At 39.0% G+C, this 22,806-nt stretch overlaps 1 protein-coding gene across 1 annotated transcript; it reads left to right on the top strand.

Annotated features, from left to right (window-relative positions):
* Positions 1-1,697: 1,697 nt before the first annotated feature.
* On the top strand, positions 1,698-21,647 carry B4GALT6 (UDP-Gal:betaGlcNAc beta 1,4- galactosyltransferase, polypeptide 6; the record flags this gene model as incomplete). The annotated part of the gene is made up of 9 exons (XM_010291761.1): positions 1,698-1,779; positions 6,112-6,228; positions 6,586-6,699; positions 14,061-14,185; positions 14,734-14,850; positions 16,248-16,435; positions 18,557-18,679; positions 19,565-19,666; positions 20,920-21,647. Coding segments are annotated over 9 exons (1,116 nt in total), but the record flags the coding sequence as incomplete, so codon positions are not given.
* Between the last annotated feature and the right edge of the window lie 1,159 nt (positions 21,648-22,806).

A 22,806-nucleotide genomic window follows, 5' to 3' on the forward strand; every position in this document is an offset into this window, starting at 1 on the left:
GTGTTTCCTGATGTTTGGGTGGAACCTCCTGTGTTCCAGTTTGTGCCTATTGCCTCTGGTTCTGTCACTGGGCAGGCCACGATGCCATGGGCCTTCTTTGCAGTGTTGGCACATTGCTGGTTCATGTTCAACTTTGTGTCTACCAGGACCTCCAAGGTCTTTTCTGCCAAGCTGTTTTCCAGCTGGATGGCCCCCAGCATATATTGGTGCATGGGGTTGTTGTTCCCCAGGTGCGGAACTCTGTACTCCTCTTTGTTGAACTTCATGAGGTTCCTGCCAGCCCATTTCTCCAGCCTGAGGTCCCTCTGGATGGCAGCATGGCCTTCTGGCATATTCAACTGCTTATTCTGGTTTTGTGTCATAAGCAAACTTTCTGAGGGTACCCTCTGCCCCCTCATACAGATCACTAATGAAAATGTTAAACAGGACTGGACCTGGTATTGACCCCTGGGGTATGCCATTGGTTACTGGCCTGCAATTAGACTTCGTGCCACTGATCATCACCCTTTGGGCCTAGTCAGTCAGTCAGTTTTTGATCCACCTCACTGTTTGCTCATCCTGACTATATCCACAGCTCATCTATGACAATCTTATGGGATACAGCATGAAAAGCCTTACTGAAGCCCTGGTAGACAATGTCCACTGCTCTCTCCTTATCTACCATTTTGTCATAGAAGTTTATCAAGTTGGTGAAGCCATGCTGACTACTACTCATTATTTTCTTGTCATTCATGTACCTGAAAAATGGTTTCCAGGATTAGCTGCTCCATCACTTTCCCAGGGATTAAGGTGAGGCTGACTGGCCTGGTAGTTCCCTGGGTGGTCCTCCTTGAAGATAGGACTGACATCTGCTTTCTTTCAGTCCTTGGGCACTTCTCCCAGTTGCCGTGATTGATCGAAGATTGTTGAGTGGCCTTGCAGTGACATCTGCCAGCTCCTTCAGCACTTGTAGTGCATCCCATCAGGGCCCATGGACTTACGTATGTCTGGTTTGCTTAAGTATTCCCTGACCTGATCCTTTTCCACCAAGGACACATCTTCCTTGCTGCAGCAATTCTCCCTGGTCTCTGGGACATGGCCTGATCCTCTTCCACTGAGGGTACATTTTCCTTGCTCCAGCCTTTCCTCCTGGTCTCTGGGACCTGGGATTCCTGAAGGCTGGTCTTGCTAGTAAAGACAGGTGAAGGTGGCATTCAGTACTGCAGCCTTTTCCATGTGGCCATCTCCTTGAGCAATGGCTCCACACTTTCACTAGTCCTCTTTTCGTCACCTCTGTACTTATAGAAACCCTTTTTATTGTCTGTGACATCCCTGGACAGATTCTTTTCCATTTGGGCTTTAGCTTTCCAAACTACATACCTGGATGCTCGAACATTGTTCCTGTATTCATCCTACATTACCTGTCCTTGCTTCTACCTTCTGTATACTTACTTTCTGCGTTTGATTTTGGCTAGGAGCTCCTTATTCATCCATGCAGGCCTCCTGTCATTTTTGCCTGACTTTGTATTTATTGAGATGGAGCTCTCTTGAGCTTGAAGGAGGTGATACTTGAATATTATCCAGCTTTCTTGTGCCCCTCTTCCTTCCAGGGCCTTATCCCATGTGACTTTTCCAAGCAGATCTTTGAGGAGGTCAGAGTCTTCTCTCTTGAAGTCCGGGGTTGTGAGCTTGCTTTTCCTTCTCCTTCCTGCCCCTAGGATCCTGAACCCCACCATCGCATGGTCACTGCAGCCAAGGCTGCCTTTGATCTTTACATCCCCAATGAGCTCCTCCTCCTTGGTGAGTATGAGGTCCAGCAGACCACCTCCCCTTAGTTGGCTCCTCTATCACTTGCTTCAGGAAGTTACCTTCAGTGCACTCCAGGAGGTTCCTGAACTTCGTTTATCTGTCTGTGTTGTCCCTCCAGCAGATACCGGCGTGGTTGAAGTCCCCCATGAGAACCAGGGCCTGTGAATATGAGGCTGTTTTCATATCTGTCTGTAGAGGGCATGATCCACTTGTTTTTCCTGGTCAAGTGGACTATAGCAGACACCCACTATAATGTCACCTTGAATCCTAACCGATGAGCTGGCAGCTCTTCCATTCCCAGGCAGAACTCCACACACTTCAGCTGCCCTGTCACATAAAGGGTCATTCCCCCTCCTTGTCTTCCCTTCCTCTTCTCCCTAAACAGCCTGTATCCTTCTGGTGCAGCACCAGTCATGGGAGCCATCCCACCACATCCCTGTGATCGCATAAGATCATAGCCTTGGAAATGCACACAGATCTCAAAGTCATCATATTTATTCCCCATACTGCATGCATTAGTATACAGGCACTTGAGGGGCACCCCAGCATGTTAGGGGTCGTATTCATGGCAGCATAGGTAAGGTTTGTGGAAGCCTGTGCCAAGCTCAGGAAGATGACCGGTATTAAAGTATTACTGACAACTGAAAAGAGGATTGCTGTGGAAGTCATCAAACTCTAGCTCTTAGTATTCTGCTGTCAGTCTTCTCCCCTCACCACACTAGCAGAAAAGATGTATTTCTTTGTTACAGTTCTGGCCGTTGTGGATTATCTTGAATGCGTTGTTGCTGTTGCTGCTGGTTGATGTGAACTGTGCTCTTTTTCATACGTTTTTGCCAATAAACCTGGGCCAATAGATGAGATTTATTTTTAGGACTAAATATCTTTTGATTTTTGCCTGATGCTTTTAGTTTCTGAAGTAATTAATTGGCTACTCAAGCATCTCCTGCTACCTAAGCAGCTGTTGAATGATGGTGGAATAAACTGATCAAGTCTGTACTCCCTGTAACTATGATTGTGCTGGAGACCCAGGTAGCTGGGACAAAGCGCACAGAAAGAAAGATGTTTCGTTATGTTTATGTATTTGAGTAGAGCTGGATGGTGAGTTGACAAGCAGACCAACCAGGAAGAGGAGGTGTTGGATTGGGGCAGACTACAATAGCTTGATGAAAACATGGCAAGGCTAGATTTTTCCCGTTAGCAAGAGCAGCTGTTGAATAATTAGTCCAAGGTGGCAGCAGACTTTGCCTGATTATTTTTTTGATTCTGTCTTTTCATGATGCCTGCTTTTGAGAGAAATATTTTTTTCTAGCTTTTTCCTTTATGAAGGTCTGAGGTATTTGTTCTAATTTTTCTCCTCTTAGTAAGAAGAAGGAAGTTGCCCTTCAACAAAGGGGAGATGCAGATGCTTTTGCAGAAAGTCTGTTTTGTTAAGATTTATGTCTGCATTATCTGGACTACGGTAAAGTTTCCCATAGGAACTGAGAACAGTTATATGGCCCTCTTGACTTTTTTGTGGATTTGTTTGAAGGTCTTAGTCTCAGTTCCGTACTGTATCAGGTTCCTAAGACTGCAACAGTAACATGTTTGAGTATTTTTTTCTAATATTCCTTGCAGTGACTTCAGAGCAAATCTTTTGTCTCAACCGTATCAGGAGCAGTGCTGGAGAGTATGCTCACTGGCTGCAGTGTCCATAATTTCTCTCACTGTGTGTGTAGTAAGTGACATCTATCTGTCTAACAGCTGAAGTGTTTGCAATCAATGTGATTTGGCAGCAGCCAGAAAGACATTCCCAAGGATGGTGAACATGGAAGTAGGAGAAGAAGCACTGATCTTTCTCATTAAGAAAAATGGTATCATTCTTAGGAAGTCTGAAGATAGAGGGTGAAGATGTTGGTGATGAAAAAGGAACAAGAAGCAGCTAATGAAATTATTTATGGGCTATCAGAAACAGGTCTGAGCATAGGTCTCTGGAGATACATGCTTTGGATTTGTTAACAAAACAGTGTTTTAGCTGTTGCTTCATGCTTGCACAGAGTCAAAGGCTTTTCAGTTTCTCACTGTCAAGTAGGCTGGGTATGGGCAAGAGGTTGAGAGGGGATGCAGCTGGTACACCTGAGCTGTAGTGACCAAAGAGATATTCCATACCAAGTAATATCATGCTCAGCAATAAAACTGGTGGTTTTTTTCCCCCAAAGTAGCTGTTCCTTGGGGACTGGAAGGGCAGTGTCTCCTAGTGGTAAGTTTGATTGGGGGTTAGTGTGTGGGGTTTATGTGTTTGTGTTTTTGTTTTTCATCACTTCTGCCTTTCTGATTCTTTCTCTCATCCCCCTGCAAGGAAGTGAGAAAGCAACTGGGTGGGGGCTTACCTGCCAGCTGGGTCAACCCACCACACCTGATATATGTGTATTAAGTTATGTTTCTATAACTTTGCTGTTCTGCACTGTTTAAAACCCCAAGTGACTTTGACTTTCGGTATCATGTTGAAAAGGATAATATAGTAAACAAACTTCCAGAGGTTATCTCTGAAATCAGTATTTACTAACTGATTTATGTTAAAAAAGACATTTATTTTAGTGGTGGAATAAGAAGATACTGAAGAGTAGAGCTGTACAGTAATATGTGGGGAAAAGAGAAGGAAGGATACCAATTTGAAATATGTTAAATTTTCTGTAAGGAAATCTGAATGGTATCTGGTGTCTTGGATCCCAGAAATAATCTTTCTTGAAGGATTTCCTACATCTGTCATGAGGCCAAGGCTGTAGTTTTTTGTTTTGTTTCTGTTTTAGTGGCCAGGAAGATGTTGAGACAACTTTGGTATCCTATCACCTGAGTAACTTTTACACACATGTATCCTCTTGTTAACACAAACAGCTAGTCCTGCTGGCCAAGAGTTTGAGAATTATGTGCCATGCACCACACCTGACATGTTCAGAGCTTGTCTTTTAAGTGATAAAATTCCTTGCTTTAATAAGGAGTTCTTTGAAAGTTGGGAGACCCCCTCCATTCATTCTTTTAAAAACAAAAACATTATTATAGGGTTTGCAAATAATATTCCTTAAAAGATTATGTTGGTATTTGTATCTCTGTGGGTGTCAGTAGTATTGTTTGCTAATGTGGTGGAATTAGTCACTGTATTTTCCTCTGGAAATGCCCCAGTCTTTTATAATCAGTTCTCTGTAGCTCTAGTCTCTTTGTGTTGCGCTGTAAGAAGATATCAGCTGATCTGGTGTTACTTGTGTCATGCCACTGGTGCTGAGTCACCTGATGCAGTGGCGTTCCTGAGATAATTTTCTAACTTTCTTTAATCTCTTTATGCCAGATTAAGGTTAATATGTTGTTTTTCTGGTATGTTTAATTCTTTCCTCCAAAGTCTCGGAGCATATTTTGGTTAGGGTGGTTGCTAGTTACAGTGAGCCAAGTATCTGCCAGACAAATGGGTGTTTAACATAGGTAAAGTGACAGATGATCCCTTTGATCCTCTTTTGCTACCTAGAGTCAAAACAGTTCTGCAGAGGGAATTTGTCCTTTCCTTTACATTATTTTTTGAGCTTTGTGAGTCCTGGATAGACATTTGCTTACTCAGACATAGATGCAGCTTTTTTTCCAACTAACTTCTGTTTAGGACAAAGAATTGTCTTGAGATCAGATTGGGGGCTTTCAGTGCAAGGCTGAGGCAGAGGGATATTTCATGGTGTTGTAATCAGTGAGTCGCTTAATTACTCAGAACCTTGATTTACTCACCCTTGATGCCTATAATAAATATTTCACATATAATTATTAAACATTAATACTTTGAGATTGGCAGTGGTTTGTAGCAGTTGTATAATGAAACAGCTGTTGGGGGTGAATGAATAGCAGTACATTTTGACTGAAAATTGTGTTAACTAATGAGTAAAAAGGGGGGTTCTTCAATGGGACTAAAAGATTTTCCAGACATTTTTGTCCTGTATTTTTGTGATGTATATGTAGATGCATATATGAGGGATGTATCTACATATGAAAACATTTTATTGGTAAATTCCATTGTTTGTGGGCACTGTCAGTTGCTTTGTGTAAGATAAAGAGAAATGAAAGTGTCATATAAAGTGTGTATTGACATTTATAATTTTGGGATTTTATATAGACTTGTGGTTATGAATCCATTTTATTCTTTTGTTGCTGTTAGGTTTCACTCTTGGTGGACATTCATCTCGAAAGGTTAATGTTCACTAGCCATGGATTCAGACACAGTAACAAATATTGAACACATTATAAATGGATGTTAGAATAATTTGGAAATACCTTATTTTAATTCAAACTCAAAATTGCTTTTTGTTTTATCAGCAAACACGTATCTCTTTATGGTGCAAGCTCGTGGTATAATGTTGAGAGAAAACGTAAAAACAATAGGACACATGATCAGATTGTACACTAACAAAAATACTACACTGAATGGCACAGGTAAGAATGTTTCTTATTTAATTTCATTTTTAAAAGAGCTTTATGAAAAAAAAACAACAAAAAGCCAAACATTAATGACACAGCTTGATAATGAAAATCTAGACCCAGGTCCTACTTATCTGTAACCAGAGTGAAGGCCAAATAGTTACTGTTTATCAGTTTACTTGAGTAGGAAATATTTGCCGTATCTGTAACAAAGATATCTTAATTTAATTATTGTTGCTTTAGTGCAGTAAATTTTTTTTTTAATCATGCTGCTAGGAATTTGTTACTTAATGTGCTCTCACCTGCATGATGATATGTTACAAATTCAGTGAATAACATAGGTTTTTACAAAAATCAATTCCTCTTTTTAAGATTATCCTGAAGGAAACAATTCTAGTGACTGTGTTGCTCAAACAACAATGTATCTTCCAGAAAACTTCACTTACTCTCCTTACCAGGCTTGTCCAGAGAAGCTGCCTTACATGAGTAAGTTTTAAACCGACCTCAGTGTTTATCTAGTTAATTGGAGTGTACTTAAAACAAAATACAGTTTTAAGGAGTCCAAATATGTAGCAGAAAATAATGAATAAAATACATCTGAGAATGGACAATAATGCTTAGCAGGATTTTGCCTGTAACTACTGTGTTACTAAAGTTTTTGGTCTCTTTACTAATTTGTTTTAAATTTTATTTACAAATAATTTTACTTTCTACAAATTAAACACTGAATGTTTTTATTAATATGTATGAATACTCTAACTTTGTAATAAGTACCCATTCAGAGTTGCGTATTTTGAGGAATGGTAGAAATTTCCTTTTTGGAAATGATATGCCTTGGATGGGGCTCTGAGCAACCTGATCTAGTTGAAGATATCCCTGCTCATTGCAGGGGGGTTGAACGAGATGACCTTGAAGGTCCCTTCCAACCCAAAGATTCTATGATTAGGAAGGAAGATTTATGAGTCAGAAACTCAAATCTTCATCAGCTAATCACAGTTACCTACGATATATAGGAAACTGAACAAGATGGTATAGTGAGGTGAGAATTGATGGAGGTAAGAAGGTGCTAAAGCCCTGTCACAATGAGGAAGTAATACTTCTATAACAAATGAAAAGTTGTCATCCTCAGGAAATTTTAAAATTAAGCTTTCAAACCTGGATGTTTATGATCCCAAGCGATTAGGTAGCCCTAACTTTATTTGTCTTTAAGCCTAGAATCTAAACTTCTAATTATTTTGCTTGAAAGTGCTTAGTTGCAGAGAAATGTCATGCAGAAATAAGAAACTGGCTGGAGTACTTTGGCACCATTGCTGTTTTGGTTTGCTGGGTTTTTAAAAAACCTGTAATATCACAGCTGTCTTAAGTAGCAGTATTTCAGTACATGTAGAAGGTCTTATAAGCAGATATTGCACAATTAAAGCAGTTACACAAACTGAAATTGGAAGAGTGTCTTGCTGTAATTCACTGTCCTTAACCTGATTAATAATGTGTCTGAAAGGCTGTTGGCGTGACTTTATCTTCTTTCTGTAGACAAAATATAACTTTGGGAATATTCTTAAAAATTCTTGTCAAGAACTGTAAATATTAATGTGAATTCCACTTTCCTGAAAATTTGCTATTCTTCAGATACAGACAGAATTCTGGGCACTGTTTGCTCTCTTGCAGCTTGTAGAGAAAGCAATCCTTAAAGGCCAAGAAGTGTTAGGTAGAAGACCAGTTTTGAATACTAAAAAGAAAGAGGCAAATCACTCCTGGTGGTGACTGCTTTATCTAGACTGATGGTTTGCTATTTGAGACAGTTCTTCTATTTAATCTTTATAAAACTGCAGTCCCTTGGTTAAAACAGAGTTCCTTCTTAGAAACTGCTATTGAGTTTTCAGCTTTTTTCTCTATTTTAGGAATTGTTGTTACATTATCAGAGTTGCTGTTGGAAGCAAGGGAATATTCTTGGGTTTTTGTGCTCTGCATTTGGAAGAAATTGGAAATTGAGTCAGCAATCCATGGAATTAATTCAGTTCCAGTAAATGTTTTGTAGACAAACTTAATATTTTTGAGTGAATAACTAATAGTAGCATTAGTATAGATCTGTAAGCTAATTAGTTAAATTGAAATATCTCATTTGGTGTCAGAATGTACCAGCTAGCAAAGAAGAATCAACAACTACCTGTAAATAAGTGTAAATATGTTACTAGAAGCGACTGTTCATTAGTATCTGGCAGTTTGTGTTGTGCTATTGTGTTTATTTTACTTGCTATATTTAAAATCAAACAAGTAAACTACTGATTTGTAAGAGCAAACATTTGGAATAGTTTCTAAAGATATTTGTGATGCCTTCCAGAATTCTAAACTCTTTTCTTTTAGGCTGACACCTGACTTAAGCTGTGGGCTGTCATTCAGTGTGAGCAAGTAATTAAGTGTTTAATGTAGCAGTTCAGATCCATATCATACCAAACAATGTTGCTGATAGCCAAACTGAATTGCTGATCATTTTTCTTCAAAGATAAATAGTGGATTTTATTAGCCTAATCTAGATGAGGGAAGGATGAGGCGAGTTAGAAGGTACTAAGGTACCTTAGTAGGTCAGCCTACTTACAGCATGTTATCTTATGTCATTGATGCAGTTGGTTTGCACGGACACGTATTTCGAATTGCCAGAGTAGGGATGTGTTCTATTCTGCCATCCTTGCTATCAATCTCAGTGGCTATATGTAATTCTACCAGAATTTGTCTATAGGTCTCCTTATTGCTGCTCTCTTTTCCATCTTTTTTGTTAGTAATCTCTGTACTTACTCCATCCTGCTTAATTTAATAGAGAAACCATAATTTTAGTAGAAAATAAATCACTGGATAAGTTACTTTTGAGCAAAGAGATGTATGTCTCACCCTTTGGTTTTCATGTCTGCCTTTTTAATCACTCTGTAGTTAATTGTAATCTAAATAGAACTTCTCTGAATATTATTTAATGCAGTGAAATGCTGTAGGGGGTCCTGAGCTAGGGAATAAAGCTTGTTGAATGAAGTGTATTTTGACCTGCTTAATAGTCTAAGGTTATTATAGAAGTCACCTACTCTTATTTACATTAACTTGCCAAATCTCTTATCATGGAAGGAGTGTGGTAAAATCATGTTTTGCCCCAAGTACATATGCCCTTAAAATAGGACCTGTTAGTACCTGTTGTGCGGGACTCAGTCTCTCAGATTATAACCCACTGGTTGAGCACTGCTGGGCTAATTCATAAGCAAGACACCTCTACTTCAAGATAGAAGCCATACAAAAGAGTCTTTGATCAGTATAATTTTAATCCTGACTTGAGAGGTAAATGGAAAGCAGATCAGTTTTTCAGTTAAATGAAATAAAACACTTTTTTCTTTTTTTTTTTTTTTTACCCCTTCCTGCAAGTTAGTCAGATTTCCCCTTGCCCTTTTTGATGCTTCGAAAAAAGTTGGTTACCATCTATACACCAAAATATTATGTCTTGGAAAAGACTTAGGTCTTTTGCAGGGACATCTGCAACTAGATCAGGTTGCTCAGAGCCCCGTCCAACCTGACCTGGAATGTTTCCAGAGATGGGGCATCTACCACCTCTCTGGGCAACCTGTGCCAGTGTTTCACCAGCCTCATGGTGAAAAATGTCTTCCTTATATCTAGTTGAAATCTACCCTCTTTTATTTTAAAATGATTACCCCTTCTCCTATCACAACAGGCCCTGCTAAAAAGTTTGTCCCCATCTTTCTTATAAGCCCCCTTTAAGTACTGGAAGGCTGCAGTAAGGTCTCCCCAGAGCCTTCTCTTCTCCAAGCTGAACAACCCCAATTCTCAGCCTTTCTTCATAGGAGATGGGTTCCATCCCTCTGATCATTTTGGTGGCCCTCCTCTGGACCCTCTCCAACAGGTCCATGTCTCTCCTGTGCTGAGGGCTCCAGAGCTGGGGTCTCAGCAGAGCAGACTGGAGGGGCAGAATCACCTCTGTCGACCTGCTGGCCGTGCTTCTTTTGCTGCAGCCCAGGATGTGGTTGGCCTTCTGGGCTGTGAGCGCACATTGCCAGGTCATGTCCAGCTTTTCATCCACCAGTACCCCCAAGTCCTTCTCGGCAGGGCTGCTCTCAATCCCTTCATCCCCCAACCTGTATTGATCCCAAGGGTTGCCCTGACCCAGGTGCGAGACTCTACGCTTGGCCTTGTTGAACCTTCTGAGGTTCACACGGGCTTGTTCGTTGAGCTTGTCCAGGTCCTTCTGGATGGAATCCTGTCCCTCAGGTGTGTTAACCATACCACTCAGCTTGGTGTCATCTGCAAACTTGCTGAGGGTGTACTCGATCCCACTGTCTATATCATTGAACGGTACTGGTCCCAATATGGACTCCTGAGGGACACCACTCATCACCGATCTCCATCTGGACATTCAGCTGTTGACCACTACTCTCTGCGTGCGACCATCCAACCAATTCTTCATGCACTCAGCTGTCCACTCATCAAATCTATATCTCTCCAATGTAGAGATAAGGATGCTGTGGTGGGCTGTGTCAAAGACCTTACAGAAACCCAGATAGATGACATTGGCAGCTCTTCTCCTGGTCCACTGATGTAGGCACTCTATAACAGAAGGCCACTAGGTTGGTCAGGCAGGCCTTGCCTTTGGTAAGGCCATGCTGACTGTCTTGAATCACCTCCATGTCCTCCATGTGCCTTAGCATAGCTTTTAGGAAGATCTGTTCCATGATCTTACCAGCCACAGAGAGAGGTGAGACTGATGGGTCGGTAGTTGTCAGGGTCCTCCTTGCTAGCTTTGTTAAAAATGGGAGCAACGTTACCCTTTTTCCAGTCTCCAGGATCTTCACCTGACTGCCAGGAGTTTTCAAATATCATGGAGAGTGTTTTGGCAACCACATGAGCCAGTTCCCTCAGGAGTCTCATCAGGTCCCATAGACTTGTGCATGTTCAGGTTCCTCAGGCGGTCATGAACCTGATCTTCTCTTAGGGTGGGAGGGACTTTGCTCCTCCAGTCCCCATCTTGCAGACCATCCCCTCAAAAGGTGTGGGAAGGGACACTGGCAGTGAAGACTGAGGCAGAGAAATCGTTCAGTACCTCAGCCTTCTCATCTGCTGTTGCCTGTCTTCCAGCCTTGCTCATCAAGGGGGGTGCACTTTCTTTGCTCCTCCTTTTCTGGCTGACACACCTATAGAGGTCCTTATTATTGTTATTATTTGTGACCCTTTCCAAGTTCAGCTCCAGCCGTGCCTTGACCTTCCTGACCCTCAACCCTACACAACCGGGCAGTGTCCATGTACTCTTCCCAGGATACCTGTCCCTGTTTCCACTGCTCTTCTGCTCTATGGAAGGCATCCTTAAAGATCTGCCACCTCTTTTCTGCTCCCTTGTCCCTGAGGGCAGTTTCCCAGGGGGTCCTACTGACTAACTCCCTGAAGAGCTGGAATTTTGCTTTCCTAAAATTCAGGGTCCTGACTTTACTCTTCGCCTGCCCCATATCCCTCAGGACTGCGAAATCCACCAGTGCATGATCACTGCAGCCCAAGCTGCCTCCAATCCTGATGTCACCAGTCATCACTTTCTCTAAGTTGGTTTCCTTTGGAAGCTTCATAACTGGCTGAAACCCTGGTTACAAAACAAACTAGTAATTACCTTCTCCGTATTTCATGTAACAGCAGTTCATGTAATCCCAAATTATATTTGCCCCGCTTGTGCAATTCCATTGCAGTTTATTGTCTCATATGAGAGTGGTTTAAGTGGTTAAAATAAGTTTCTGTGTACCGCAGCACAGCCTGGTATTTCCTGTTTTGTGTATGTATTCTTCATTTCTCCTTCAGTAACAATCGATACTTTTTTTTTTTATTAATTTTACTCTATTGATTTCAGCATGCATCTGATTTGTTGAGATTATTTTGGTTTCTGATTCTGTTCTTCAAAATGCTTTCTGCTTCCTTAGCTTTCTTTTTCTTTTTGCAAGTTGTAAAAGCATGTCTTATTGCAGCATGCTAGACAGTAATGGAAGAGTTGAATACTAAGACCAGGTATTTGCTGGGGTGCCTTCTCCTGCCCCCCACCAATGACAGGGAAATACTGCCGATTTCTATTTGCCCTTCTCCTGTGTCCTTTTGATAGTACCAGTAATTCAGAATTTACTGTAGCTACTATTTAAACAGTCTGGAGGGAATTTCATCATGTCCCATCAAGTTTAAAGCACCTGCCTTACATAAATACTGTTTTATCATTCCTCCTTTTTAAAAAAAAAATGTTGATATTAACTTACTTAAACTCTGGAAGCATCTGATCACATGTAAACTTTTCTCAGGAGATTAAGGCACCTGAGTCCTCTGCACCATGTGCTGTTTGCTTCCTTTTCTGGTGTAGTAATTGACCTTTATTTATCTTTATTTTCCTATTAGGTTCTATAAATAAACTGAAAGGTTCTTGTTGCTTCTCTGTCTCTTGGTAGTTGAAATTGATTTAGTGGTTTTTTTTTTTTTTACTTTAATTTGTACATGCTTATACTCTGTATAGTGGTCCTTTGTTGTTTGCCTCTGTTTCTACTTTTTGTAGGATTTCTTTTTCAGGTTATTGAAGAGTTTCAGAGACAACCATAATGATGATCCAAGCTTTTTTTATTTTTTTATTTAAAGTGTTGTAGGATTAGCTTGTTCTGGTGTATATTTATACAGTCTTTTTTCAGCAACTGCCAGGTTTCCTTTTTCTTCTGAAGTAAATAAATAAATATGAGGTTGTTTAAATACACTCTTAAAGGATCTTCTGCTTATTGAGATGTTCCTGATCCTTTTTTCCTATAATTTTGCTTTCTTTTAAAGTTACCATCTACATTTACAAGTAGTTCTACATTTAGTCATGTCCAAAACTAAAATAGCTCTTGCAGTATCTTCTGTCTTTTGCAAACACTAGTTATTCCTGGTATGCTCCCAAGATGTCAGTCTTTCCAAAAGATTGAGATTAGCTAGTTAATTCAGTGCTATAACATGAAGCAATCTTTTGGACACAAATTGAATGTCTTGGGTATGGGCACAGGGGAGAAAATGGGTGTGATTTCTTTTGTTGACTTTAAAATTCCAACCCTCACCAAAAGACTTAGATTTTTAGCCAAAAATAAGTAGACCATGGTGTCTCCCAGATAGTTATTGCAAGATTTTTATGTAGCTGTCAACTAAATGTAAACATTTTCTCATAATAAGTAGTAACCTGATTGTTTTTCTACCATATGGTGGTCTTTATTCGATATCTTAGTGAATTCCACTCTCGTCAGTAGGCATTTGCAAATGCTTTTCCCATAGGGCTAGTTAGCTCTATCAGTGGTTATTCTCAAATACGTCTGCTTGCTGTAAATTGTTTTGCTGCAGACAGTGGTGAATTAGTGGACGAAGGCTGTACGTGAAATGTGTGTAACTATCTAGAATTTACATGGAGGAAGTTTTGAGTGTAGTGATGTTACGTTTTTGTCTTTTTGTGGAAGTGCAGATAGGAAGACGCCCAGAATTTGAGTGTCAGTTCAGTAGCACAGATGATGTGGAATTGTTAACAGTGGTACTTGAAGTGAAGGGCAGCTCTAATTTACTGGAATAGACAGAGAATTCCAATTACTTTGGTTGTTCTGTCCCCTCTGAAATGAGTATTTTGCTTATAGGATTTATTGAAGGAATGTTTATCTTGGGGAAATACTGAAATGCATGCTGTAAAAACTGACTATTAAGAGGATAGTACAAGTTGTTTCTTTTTTATCTGTAGGTAGTGTAACTACAAATGTCTGATGCTATTTGTCTGTGATACACATTGTAGTGTTAGATCTGGTGTCTTAATAAATAAAATTCTTTCCTCTACTTAGGAGGCCTTATCGATGTCAATATGAGTGAGATTAGTTTTGACGAAATTCTGCAACTGTTTTCAAAAGATTTAGACATTAAACCAGGAGGACACTGGAAACCGAAAGACTGTAAGCCACGGTGGAAGGTGAGGTGCTGGTTTTCTGTTCTTGTTTTTTTTCTTTTTTTTTTTTTTTTCTTTTTCATGTGGGTGTATAAGAATAGTTTACCATTGCAAGCACTTAGTCTTTTGCTGCTCTGTATTTTATATAATATGTAGTGCGTTATATGTATTGTGCTATCTGTGCTCAAGAAGAGACTAAAGCTTGAAGAAGAACTTGAAATGGATTGTCAAAAACTTCTAAAGGTTCATTAACTGTTGTTACTAAACATTTTACTGTATGGATGCAGACTTGTCCTATGTGTATGTTGCTTAAAGTAGGACTAGAAGCAAGTGAGCATAAAAGAAAAATCTCATCTATATTTTATTCAGGGTATTTTTCTTTTTTTAATTGTTTGAGCAAAATTCCAACTTGCTTTCCTAGTGGGAACGAAAGCATAAAACACTGAGCCAATTTAAATGTAAAAGTTGAAAAGCCCATGTAAGCCATGGGCAACTTGATCTGTATTGAAACATTAAACCTGAAAACTGCTAATATAATGGCTTAGTATATGTATATGTATGATTTCTTGTAGGTGGCAATCCTTATTCCTTTTCGGAATCGCCATGAGCATCTTCCAATTTTTTTCCGTCATCTGATACCTATGTTGCAGAAGCAGCGGCTGGAGTTTGCCTTCTATGTTGTTGAACAGGTAACAGCGTTTACTTGAGAAGTGACTCTTCAGTAAGTGAATCCTTACTAAAGGGGATTTGATGCTCTTACCAAGATTTGGCTGAATCCAGAACTAAAAAATTGTTACTCTGCTGTTCTAGTCCTTTGAATGAAAAAGTGAAGTTCAGCTTCATCCCCCAGTTTAAGCAGTGGCCAGATACCTGTTGCTTTTCTTCAAATATGGGCTGATATTTTATCGGTGATAACATGGCCTCTTTGTATCTACTGTCTTTCTGAGTTTTCAGGGACAAAAAGATAGGGCTGCGTCTGGCTGGTGACCGACTACCAGTGGTTTTCCTCAGGGCTCAATTCTAGGGCCACTTCTGTTCAGTATATTTGTCAACGATCTGGATGCAGGAGTTGAATGCACCATAAGCAAGTTGCTGATGATGCCAAACTGGGAGGTGCTGTTGACTCCCTTGAAGGACAAGAGGCCTTGCAGAGGGATCTAGATAGATTGGAGCATTGGGCTATGATTAAAGGAATGAAATTTAACAAGTTGGAACGTAGGTTTATGCACCTAGGACAGAGTAATACCGGCACAGTTCTGGGCCGCACAATTCAAGAAGGATGTGAAAGTCCTTGAACGTGTCCAGAGGAGGGCAACAAAGCTGATGGAAGGGCTGGCAGGAATGTCCTATGAGGAGCAGCTAAGGACTTCGGAGAAAATGAGGGTGCTGGGCAACCTCATTGCTCTCTACAGCTTCCTGAGGAGGGGAAGTGGAAAGGGAGGTGCTGATCTCTTTTCCCTGGTATCCAGTGACAGGACGTGTGGGAATGGTTCAAAGCTGCGCCAGGGGAGGGTTGGACTGGACATCAGGAAGCATTTCTTTACCAAGAGGGTGGTCAAACACTGGAACAGGCTTCCTTGGAGAGGTGATTTATGCCCCAAGCCTGTCAGTGTTTAAGAGGCATTTGGACAATGCCCTTCATAAACATCCTTGAACTTGGCCAGCCCTGAACTGGTCAGGCAGTTGGAATAGATGATTGTTGTAGGTCCCTTCCAACTGAAATGGCCTGGTCTGTTCCTATTCTATTCCTAACCTATCCGACTTTTAACAAGAAACAAAATGTAATGTTTCTTTCTTAGTTTGTATCAGTATTTCTTTAACTCATAATGTGGTGCTGTATTAATCCAAGGAGTTACTAGTGCTATAAATTGCTAGTGCTGTTCAGTTTTGTGTAAGAAGGGGGAACATCTAGACTTCTTCAGTCACGAAATACAGTTGATGTAGTTGGTGCTACTAGGTCTAGAGGAATTAACAGGCATCTTTGTCAATTCTTTTTTTGTGTGTGGTAGAGGATGTATTTCTCACAGTATTGACATTTTGTCTCCTTCTTGATTCTTACAATGTGTCGTTTGTTTTCTGCTTGAAGACAGGTACACAACCTTTTAATCGTGCAATGCTCTTTAATGTTGGTTTCAAGGAGGCTATGAAGGATGCTGTCTGGGACTGCATAATATTTCATGATGTGGATCACTTACCTGAAAATGACCGAAATTATTATGGATGTGGAGAAATGCCACGTCATTTTGCAGCAAAGCTGGACAAATATATGTACATGTAAGTAATTAGCGTTATTCATGTTGTTTTTTAAAGAGCCAGAAACATTCTTAAAGTGTGTGTGAGAATTTCGTGACAGTACATAAAGTAGGTGAAACCAATGAAACAGCCTCCTACCATGCTATTTACATAAACGAATATCTAGTTATTAAAAGGAAGATTTACGTTTAATGTCTACATTTAGTGTGTTGTTAATTTGAAGATATTATTTTCAGTGTTGAACTTGTTGCAGTGAGGTTGATCTTTAAAAAAAAAAAAATGGCTACCTGTGCCAAAGGGGAAAAACTTCTCTTGCTTATTAGAAATCTTTTCTGGCTACATAAGGCTTTGCGGTGGCTGTTAACAAAAACAAGCAGATAATCTGCAGCAAAGTAACACAGGAAAACTGTTATACTTAATTTTCTTGTGAATGTACAATTTATTTCTGCTTTGTCCTGCTTTTTAAACAGAAGATTTTCTTACTGCTAGAGCATTTATATCTTGTATGTCTGTCTCTATTGACATTTGATGTACGTAGTGGGTCCTGCAGTTTTGTTACCCCCTTTCCATCTGCTGTTTTACCTTAACCATAGAAAGGTTTGGGTTGGAAGGGACCTTTAAAGGTCATCTAGTCCAACCCCTCTGCAATGAGCAGGGACATCTTCAACCAGATCAGGTTGCTGAGAGCCCCATGCAACCTTGACTGTGAATGTGGCATCTACCATCTCTCTTGCCAACCTGTTCCAGGTCCCTCTGGATGGCATTGTGTCCCTTGGGAGTTGTCAGCTGCACCACTCAGTTTGTCGTCTGCAAACTTGCTGCAGGTGCATTCGATCCTACTGTCTATGTCATAAATTAAGATACTAAACAATATTGGTCCCAATACAGACCAGTACAGATAAATATTTACAAAGTAAATGTTCATGAAATAGATAGATAAACGTGTATATATAAATACATACTTCTAAAATGTAAAAATAAATACATAGAATAATGGAATCATAGAATAGTTTGGGTTGGAAGTGACCTTTAAAGGTCATCTAGTCCTACAACGAGCAGGGACATCTTCAACTAGATCAGGTTGCTTTGTATATATACAGAAAAGTGCACGTGCACCACCCATATGTACATACGTATGAATAAAAACCTCAAACAGTTCCATTAACTGTCATACCCCAGTTGGTTTTATTTTTGTTCAGTGGGCTGATTTTTGGTTGGTGGTGGGTTTCTTTTGGTTGTTTTGAGGGTGGTGGTGGTTGTTTTTTGGGGGAGGTTTCGAACACCTGTTATTTCAGTTCAGTATTGAAAGGGATATATACTAACAACCTTCCCCAAAAGCTGTTAAGATTTCATTGAATCCTGTGTTTCCACAGAGACCAGAAATTTCATGACTCTGTATTTCTTTTTCTTTCCTCTTGTATTCTGGAGTTATTTGTCCTTCAGTGTGGCATTTGTGTCCTAAGGAATGGTAAATCATCTTTGTAGATAGTCCTGACTCCCTGAAGATTCCAGATTTGGAAGCATCTCCTGAGAAATTTGTTCAAATACTTTTATTTTATAAAGTTGTGTGCTGTTTCTGAAAGAGGAAGACACTTTACTGTAGCAGCTTCTGGGTTAAGGATGGAAGTCATTAGTGATGGTGGTGGTGGTGTAGTGATGAACTGTTCCTGGCAAGTTTTAAAGAGTTCTATAGAATATAGTTATGAATTAGAATTACTGAATTGATGCATTACTGATTTGTCATTTTTTCAGTTGATGGAGAGGGTTTTTTTCGGTTGAATAAGTGTCAAAGTACAGTAGTTGGAGGGCTTCACATAACACTTCAGCTATGGGTCTAAATCAACCATCTGAAATACATGATAGACTTTGTTTCCTGTGGTGATTCTAATTTGAGCTACAGTTTAAGAGTAACTTTTATGCAAATCAGGCACTACTGCAAGCATTTTGTTCAACTTCCGTAAATGCTACTTAATACTCACTGGATCTGTGAACCAGTTTTTGAACCAGTTTTCCTTAGTGAATACATTGAGCATCTGTTTGTGTGGTTAGTTTGGGTTTCTTGTTTTTGGGAAAGGTATTGTCCGAAGAGAGGGCAACCTATCTAAGTTCAGTTAATAATACAGAATTTTTCTTTTGTTCAAGTCTTCCATACAATGAGTTCTTCGGTGGTGTAAGTGGCCTGACAGTGGAACAATTCAAGAAGATCAATGGGTTTCCAAATGCTTTTTGGGGATGGGGTGGAGAAGATGATGATCTTTGGAACAGGTGGGTGTTCAGTGCTTATGTCTTGCTTATTGTTCTGTGTTATCCACACTTTGAGAGCAATTGGGTGTTTTTTACTGTCAGTTGTTACCTTTTTAAAATTCGTTTTAAATGAACAAATTCTAACATTTTTAAAGAGTTCATTTGAGAAATATCAGAACATACCATTTGAAGGGATAAGTATTGATGTTCTTTTTTTCTTGACCTGGGGACAGTTAGTTGGCTTTCAAGACATAGGTCTTGTAACAAATAACAGATATAACAACAGGTATTAAGCATATTTGGTCTCATTCCTTCTAGTCTTCTGTGTGTTGCTTTTTGATTTTAATTTACATCTCTCTTGATGCTGACATTATGGAATACCATCCCACAGACATCTAGAGTAAGCATGAGTTTAAGTATCTTTCATATCTTAGGAGCAGTGTTTGAGAGCGAGGTTTATTTGTGACTATATTGATAGTCACAAATTCGACAGTGGACAACAGTGCTTACTGTATTACTAACTGCTCAGAGTAAACAAGTGTAAAATGTTCCAGTTGAGCTGTCTAAACAAAGTGTCTCCATGAGTTATATACAGAGATTTAAAAGGAAGAATTTGTATGTTTTTATTCTTCTTCCTTACTGTTTTCATATTTTTATGCTGTTCTGCTTTAAGGACAAAGCAGGAAATACTAAATAGGGAATTATTATTATTTCACACTTTATTGGTTCTGCCAGCTTTTTTCATTGTTGGGTTGGGAGTGTTTTGGATTTTTTAGGGAGAGAACGTCAGTGAATTGCGAAGATTTAGCTTTAAAAGCTTTGATGCGTATTTTTTACTTTTGCTGTAACTTGTAAAAAACATGTTTTTAATACGCTTCATACAAATGTTTATGTATTATACTGAAGGGTTCACTATGCTGGATACAACGTAACAAGACCAGAGGGAGATTTAGGGAAGTACAAATCCATTCCTCATCATCACAGAGGTGAAGTCCAGTTTTTAGGACGGTAAGGAAAACAAAGAACTGTTCAAATACTAGAGCTAAAGCTGTAAAAACTTCTTTTTACACACATACAAGTCTTCCATGCATACAAATAAGCAGTCAGTGCTTATCAGTGTGATGCCCTCTTTAGTGCTAAACTTTTTATTTTCTTAAACACGTTATGTTTGGTGTTCAGACATTTCTTATTGAACCATGAGAGAGACCGAGTTTGTGTGTCAGAAGATATTATTATCATAATCTTTGATGCAGAACGTTATTGTTGCTTAAATAGTTTGGGCATAGAGCTAGCAGGGGTCTATTAGTTGGTTAATTTGGATATTTTGCAAAAGGAAGCAGTACAGCTAGGGGAAATGACTCCTGTGTGAAAACAGTAAAACTACTCCAGGATTGTTTTTTTCCATTATATTTCATTTTTTTCTAAGATACAGGTCTTCTCATTTCCTGCTTATATTGACATAAACTTTTTCCTTTGGGGTTCCTTTCTTTTGCTGGAAAGATGCGAAACAGTTTAACAGGCCGGTAGATTCTGGCTGCCCTAGATTGGCATAGCAACCAGAATGCAGCATATGAGCTGCACTTAAAAATTAGAATGTGAAATTCAAAATAAAGGGTTTATGGTATATGTTTTTAGAGGATTAGAAATACTGCTGAATTCTGTTATCAATGGCTATCTCTGGCAACATCTTTATTTTCTGCTTTATTCATAATTTTTAAATAGACACAGTAGACGTGAGTAAATATGTGCTATGAAATTAAAATGTATATATCAGTAATCTGGGGGAGGGGATCTGTTTTTTTAATTGCCTGAAATGTAGATGTTTGCAAATGTAGGAGTCTCAAGAATGAAATGAAAACCAATTCAGACATTTAAATGTGTAGTGTTTAACAGCGAAGGTTCCTAAATCTTCTCTGAGCTCCATAGTTGGATTTTATAGCAAAAGAACACAAAGAAATTGCATTTTTTAAAAAAAAACAGTTTAGTTTGGGATCATAGAAAGTATACCTATGAAATGCCTTCTTTGTTATTTGGTCTTAATGTTAACGTGTATATGTGAACATAATTGTATTAAAAAGCAGAAAGTGGCTTGCCTTTAAAGCTTGGGTAGGTAATTTGGTAATTTCAAAGGGCTGAGAGGTAGTTTCAGAACTTAAAGCATATTTCAACATGAAATGACTGTTACAGTATCATGTCTAACATCAATCAAATTGTTTCTTGCAAATCTTTCTGATGTTTTCTTCTTCCAACTCCCTCTGCAGATATAAACTTCTGAGGTATTCCAGAGAACGTCAGTATATTGATGGGTTGAACAATTTAATATATACTCCTAAAATACTTGTCAGTAGATTGTATAAAAATATAACTGTTAATCTCGTACCAGAACTTGCTCCTGTTAGAGACTATTGATGGAAGCAGAATGACAAGCTGCCCTACCAGAATAAACTGTTAACACTGGAAGCTACTAATAGACACTGTAAAACAAAACCAACAAACAGCAGCTTAGAATTAGAGATTCTTGACCATTTGATGATGCATATTTGGGATGAGAAGTGATTGTATGTATCATGCATTTTGTTCAGAAAGAAAAGCCAGCAGCTACCACTCAGATGTTTACAGCATGAGACTACTGTTCAAGCCTTCATTCTTCATATTCTCTATCTTAACCACTCAGCTAAATAAACTGCAGAAAACAGACTAGTAGCTTCTCTGGAAGTAGGGACAAAGGCCTCTTCTTCCAGGAATTTTTTTTATACTAGACCGCCCCTGTATTTAAATGAATGCTTTTGTTTCTTTTTAAAATGTGTTTTGTAAATATGTGATGTAAATTAATGTGTGTACATTGCTTTTAAATTGCTCAATATTTTACGCTTCAGTATGTGTTTGAGTGTGTTCTCATTTGAATTCTATACAAATGTTTTTATTAGCATGAAAGAACACGTGTAAAATGTAAGTATGCATTAAAAAAAAGGTTATACCTTATGTGAAATGAAGGAAATATTAATTGTTGGCCAGCTATGACTGTAAACTGTTATACTAGTTTTGAGCTCTAGGCCTCCTGCATATCTATGTAGAAAAATCAATTTTGTATATGAACTTGCTAGAAAGAAAGCTTTTAATTTTATTTATTGCCAGCAAAATTGTATGATGCCCTGCCTGCCATCTAAGTACTTTTTATATGCATATTGCATGTGTATTATGGAAAATCTTGCGGTTGTTGGGTATTATGATCTACAGGAACTCTAACTGTTTCCAAGTGTGCCACTAGTGTCAATGTCAGGGATTTTAATGCCTAAAACAATGTGTCTGGGTGCATACAGTATTTTGGCATACTTTTTTTTTTTTTTTTTTTAAAGCCTAGTAAACAGCACTTTTATTCCTCCAAAACCAGAAGAGCCAAAAATGTGTCTTCATTGGGAGAATACTAAAGTTAGGGTTTAAGGAAAATAATAAAACGTAGTTCTAATAGTTCTAATGTTGGCAGTGTGGGATTTTCAGAACCATGGTGTTGGTCAAACTGTTCCAATGATGATGGCATAAGCGGAACTGAAAGCAGGCCAATCCCAAGTGCTTTTTAAAATTCCACTCGTAATACATTAATCAATATAGCTATTGAAGGGCCTATTCTGGTAGAGTGCTGAGTGCTTCTGTGATGCACTAAGTATCCTCAAGTCGATGACTTCCAATGAGATTGAGGTTGCGCAGTCCCACTAAGGATTGGTCCCGTCTATTTATTTTTGTGGTGTTAGATGTATGAGTAACTAGCCTCTTTCCTTAGCTTTGTAATGAAATACCTTTCTTGTTATTTTCTGTTTGCTTGTAATGTTATGCTACCTAAAAGTATCCCACTGCTAAGCATTATTATCTTTTCCTAATATTTTTTTACATCCGTTGTTAATACTAAGGAAAAGGAGCGGATCATTTCTTTGTTAATGAAAAGATACTGACCAAGATCTACTGAACTGTTTTTTTTGTCGCAGTTACCCAGCTCTTTAGGAACCAAAGACTGACTTCTGCTCCCATGAAGAATGGAGAGCAGTATGTAGTAAGGATTGTTTATCCATAGAGTGTTCTGTAAGAGTGTTGACAAAGAATACTGACTTCAGCTCATTACTGTGTGTTGGTTTCCTGAATTGCTGCCACAGATG

Source organism: Phaethon lepturus, unplaced genomic scaffold, assembly GCF_000687285.1.
Source record: "Phaethon lepturus isolate BGI_N335 unplaced genomic scaffold, ASM68728v1 scaffold15077, whole genome shotgun sequence".
NCBI classification, from domain to species: Eukaryota; Metazoa; Chordata; class Aves; order Phaethontiformes; family Phaethontidae; genus Phaethon; species Phaethon lepturus.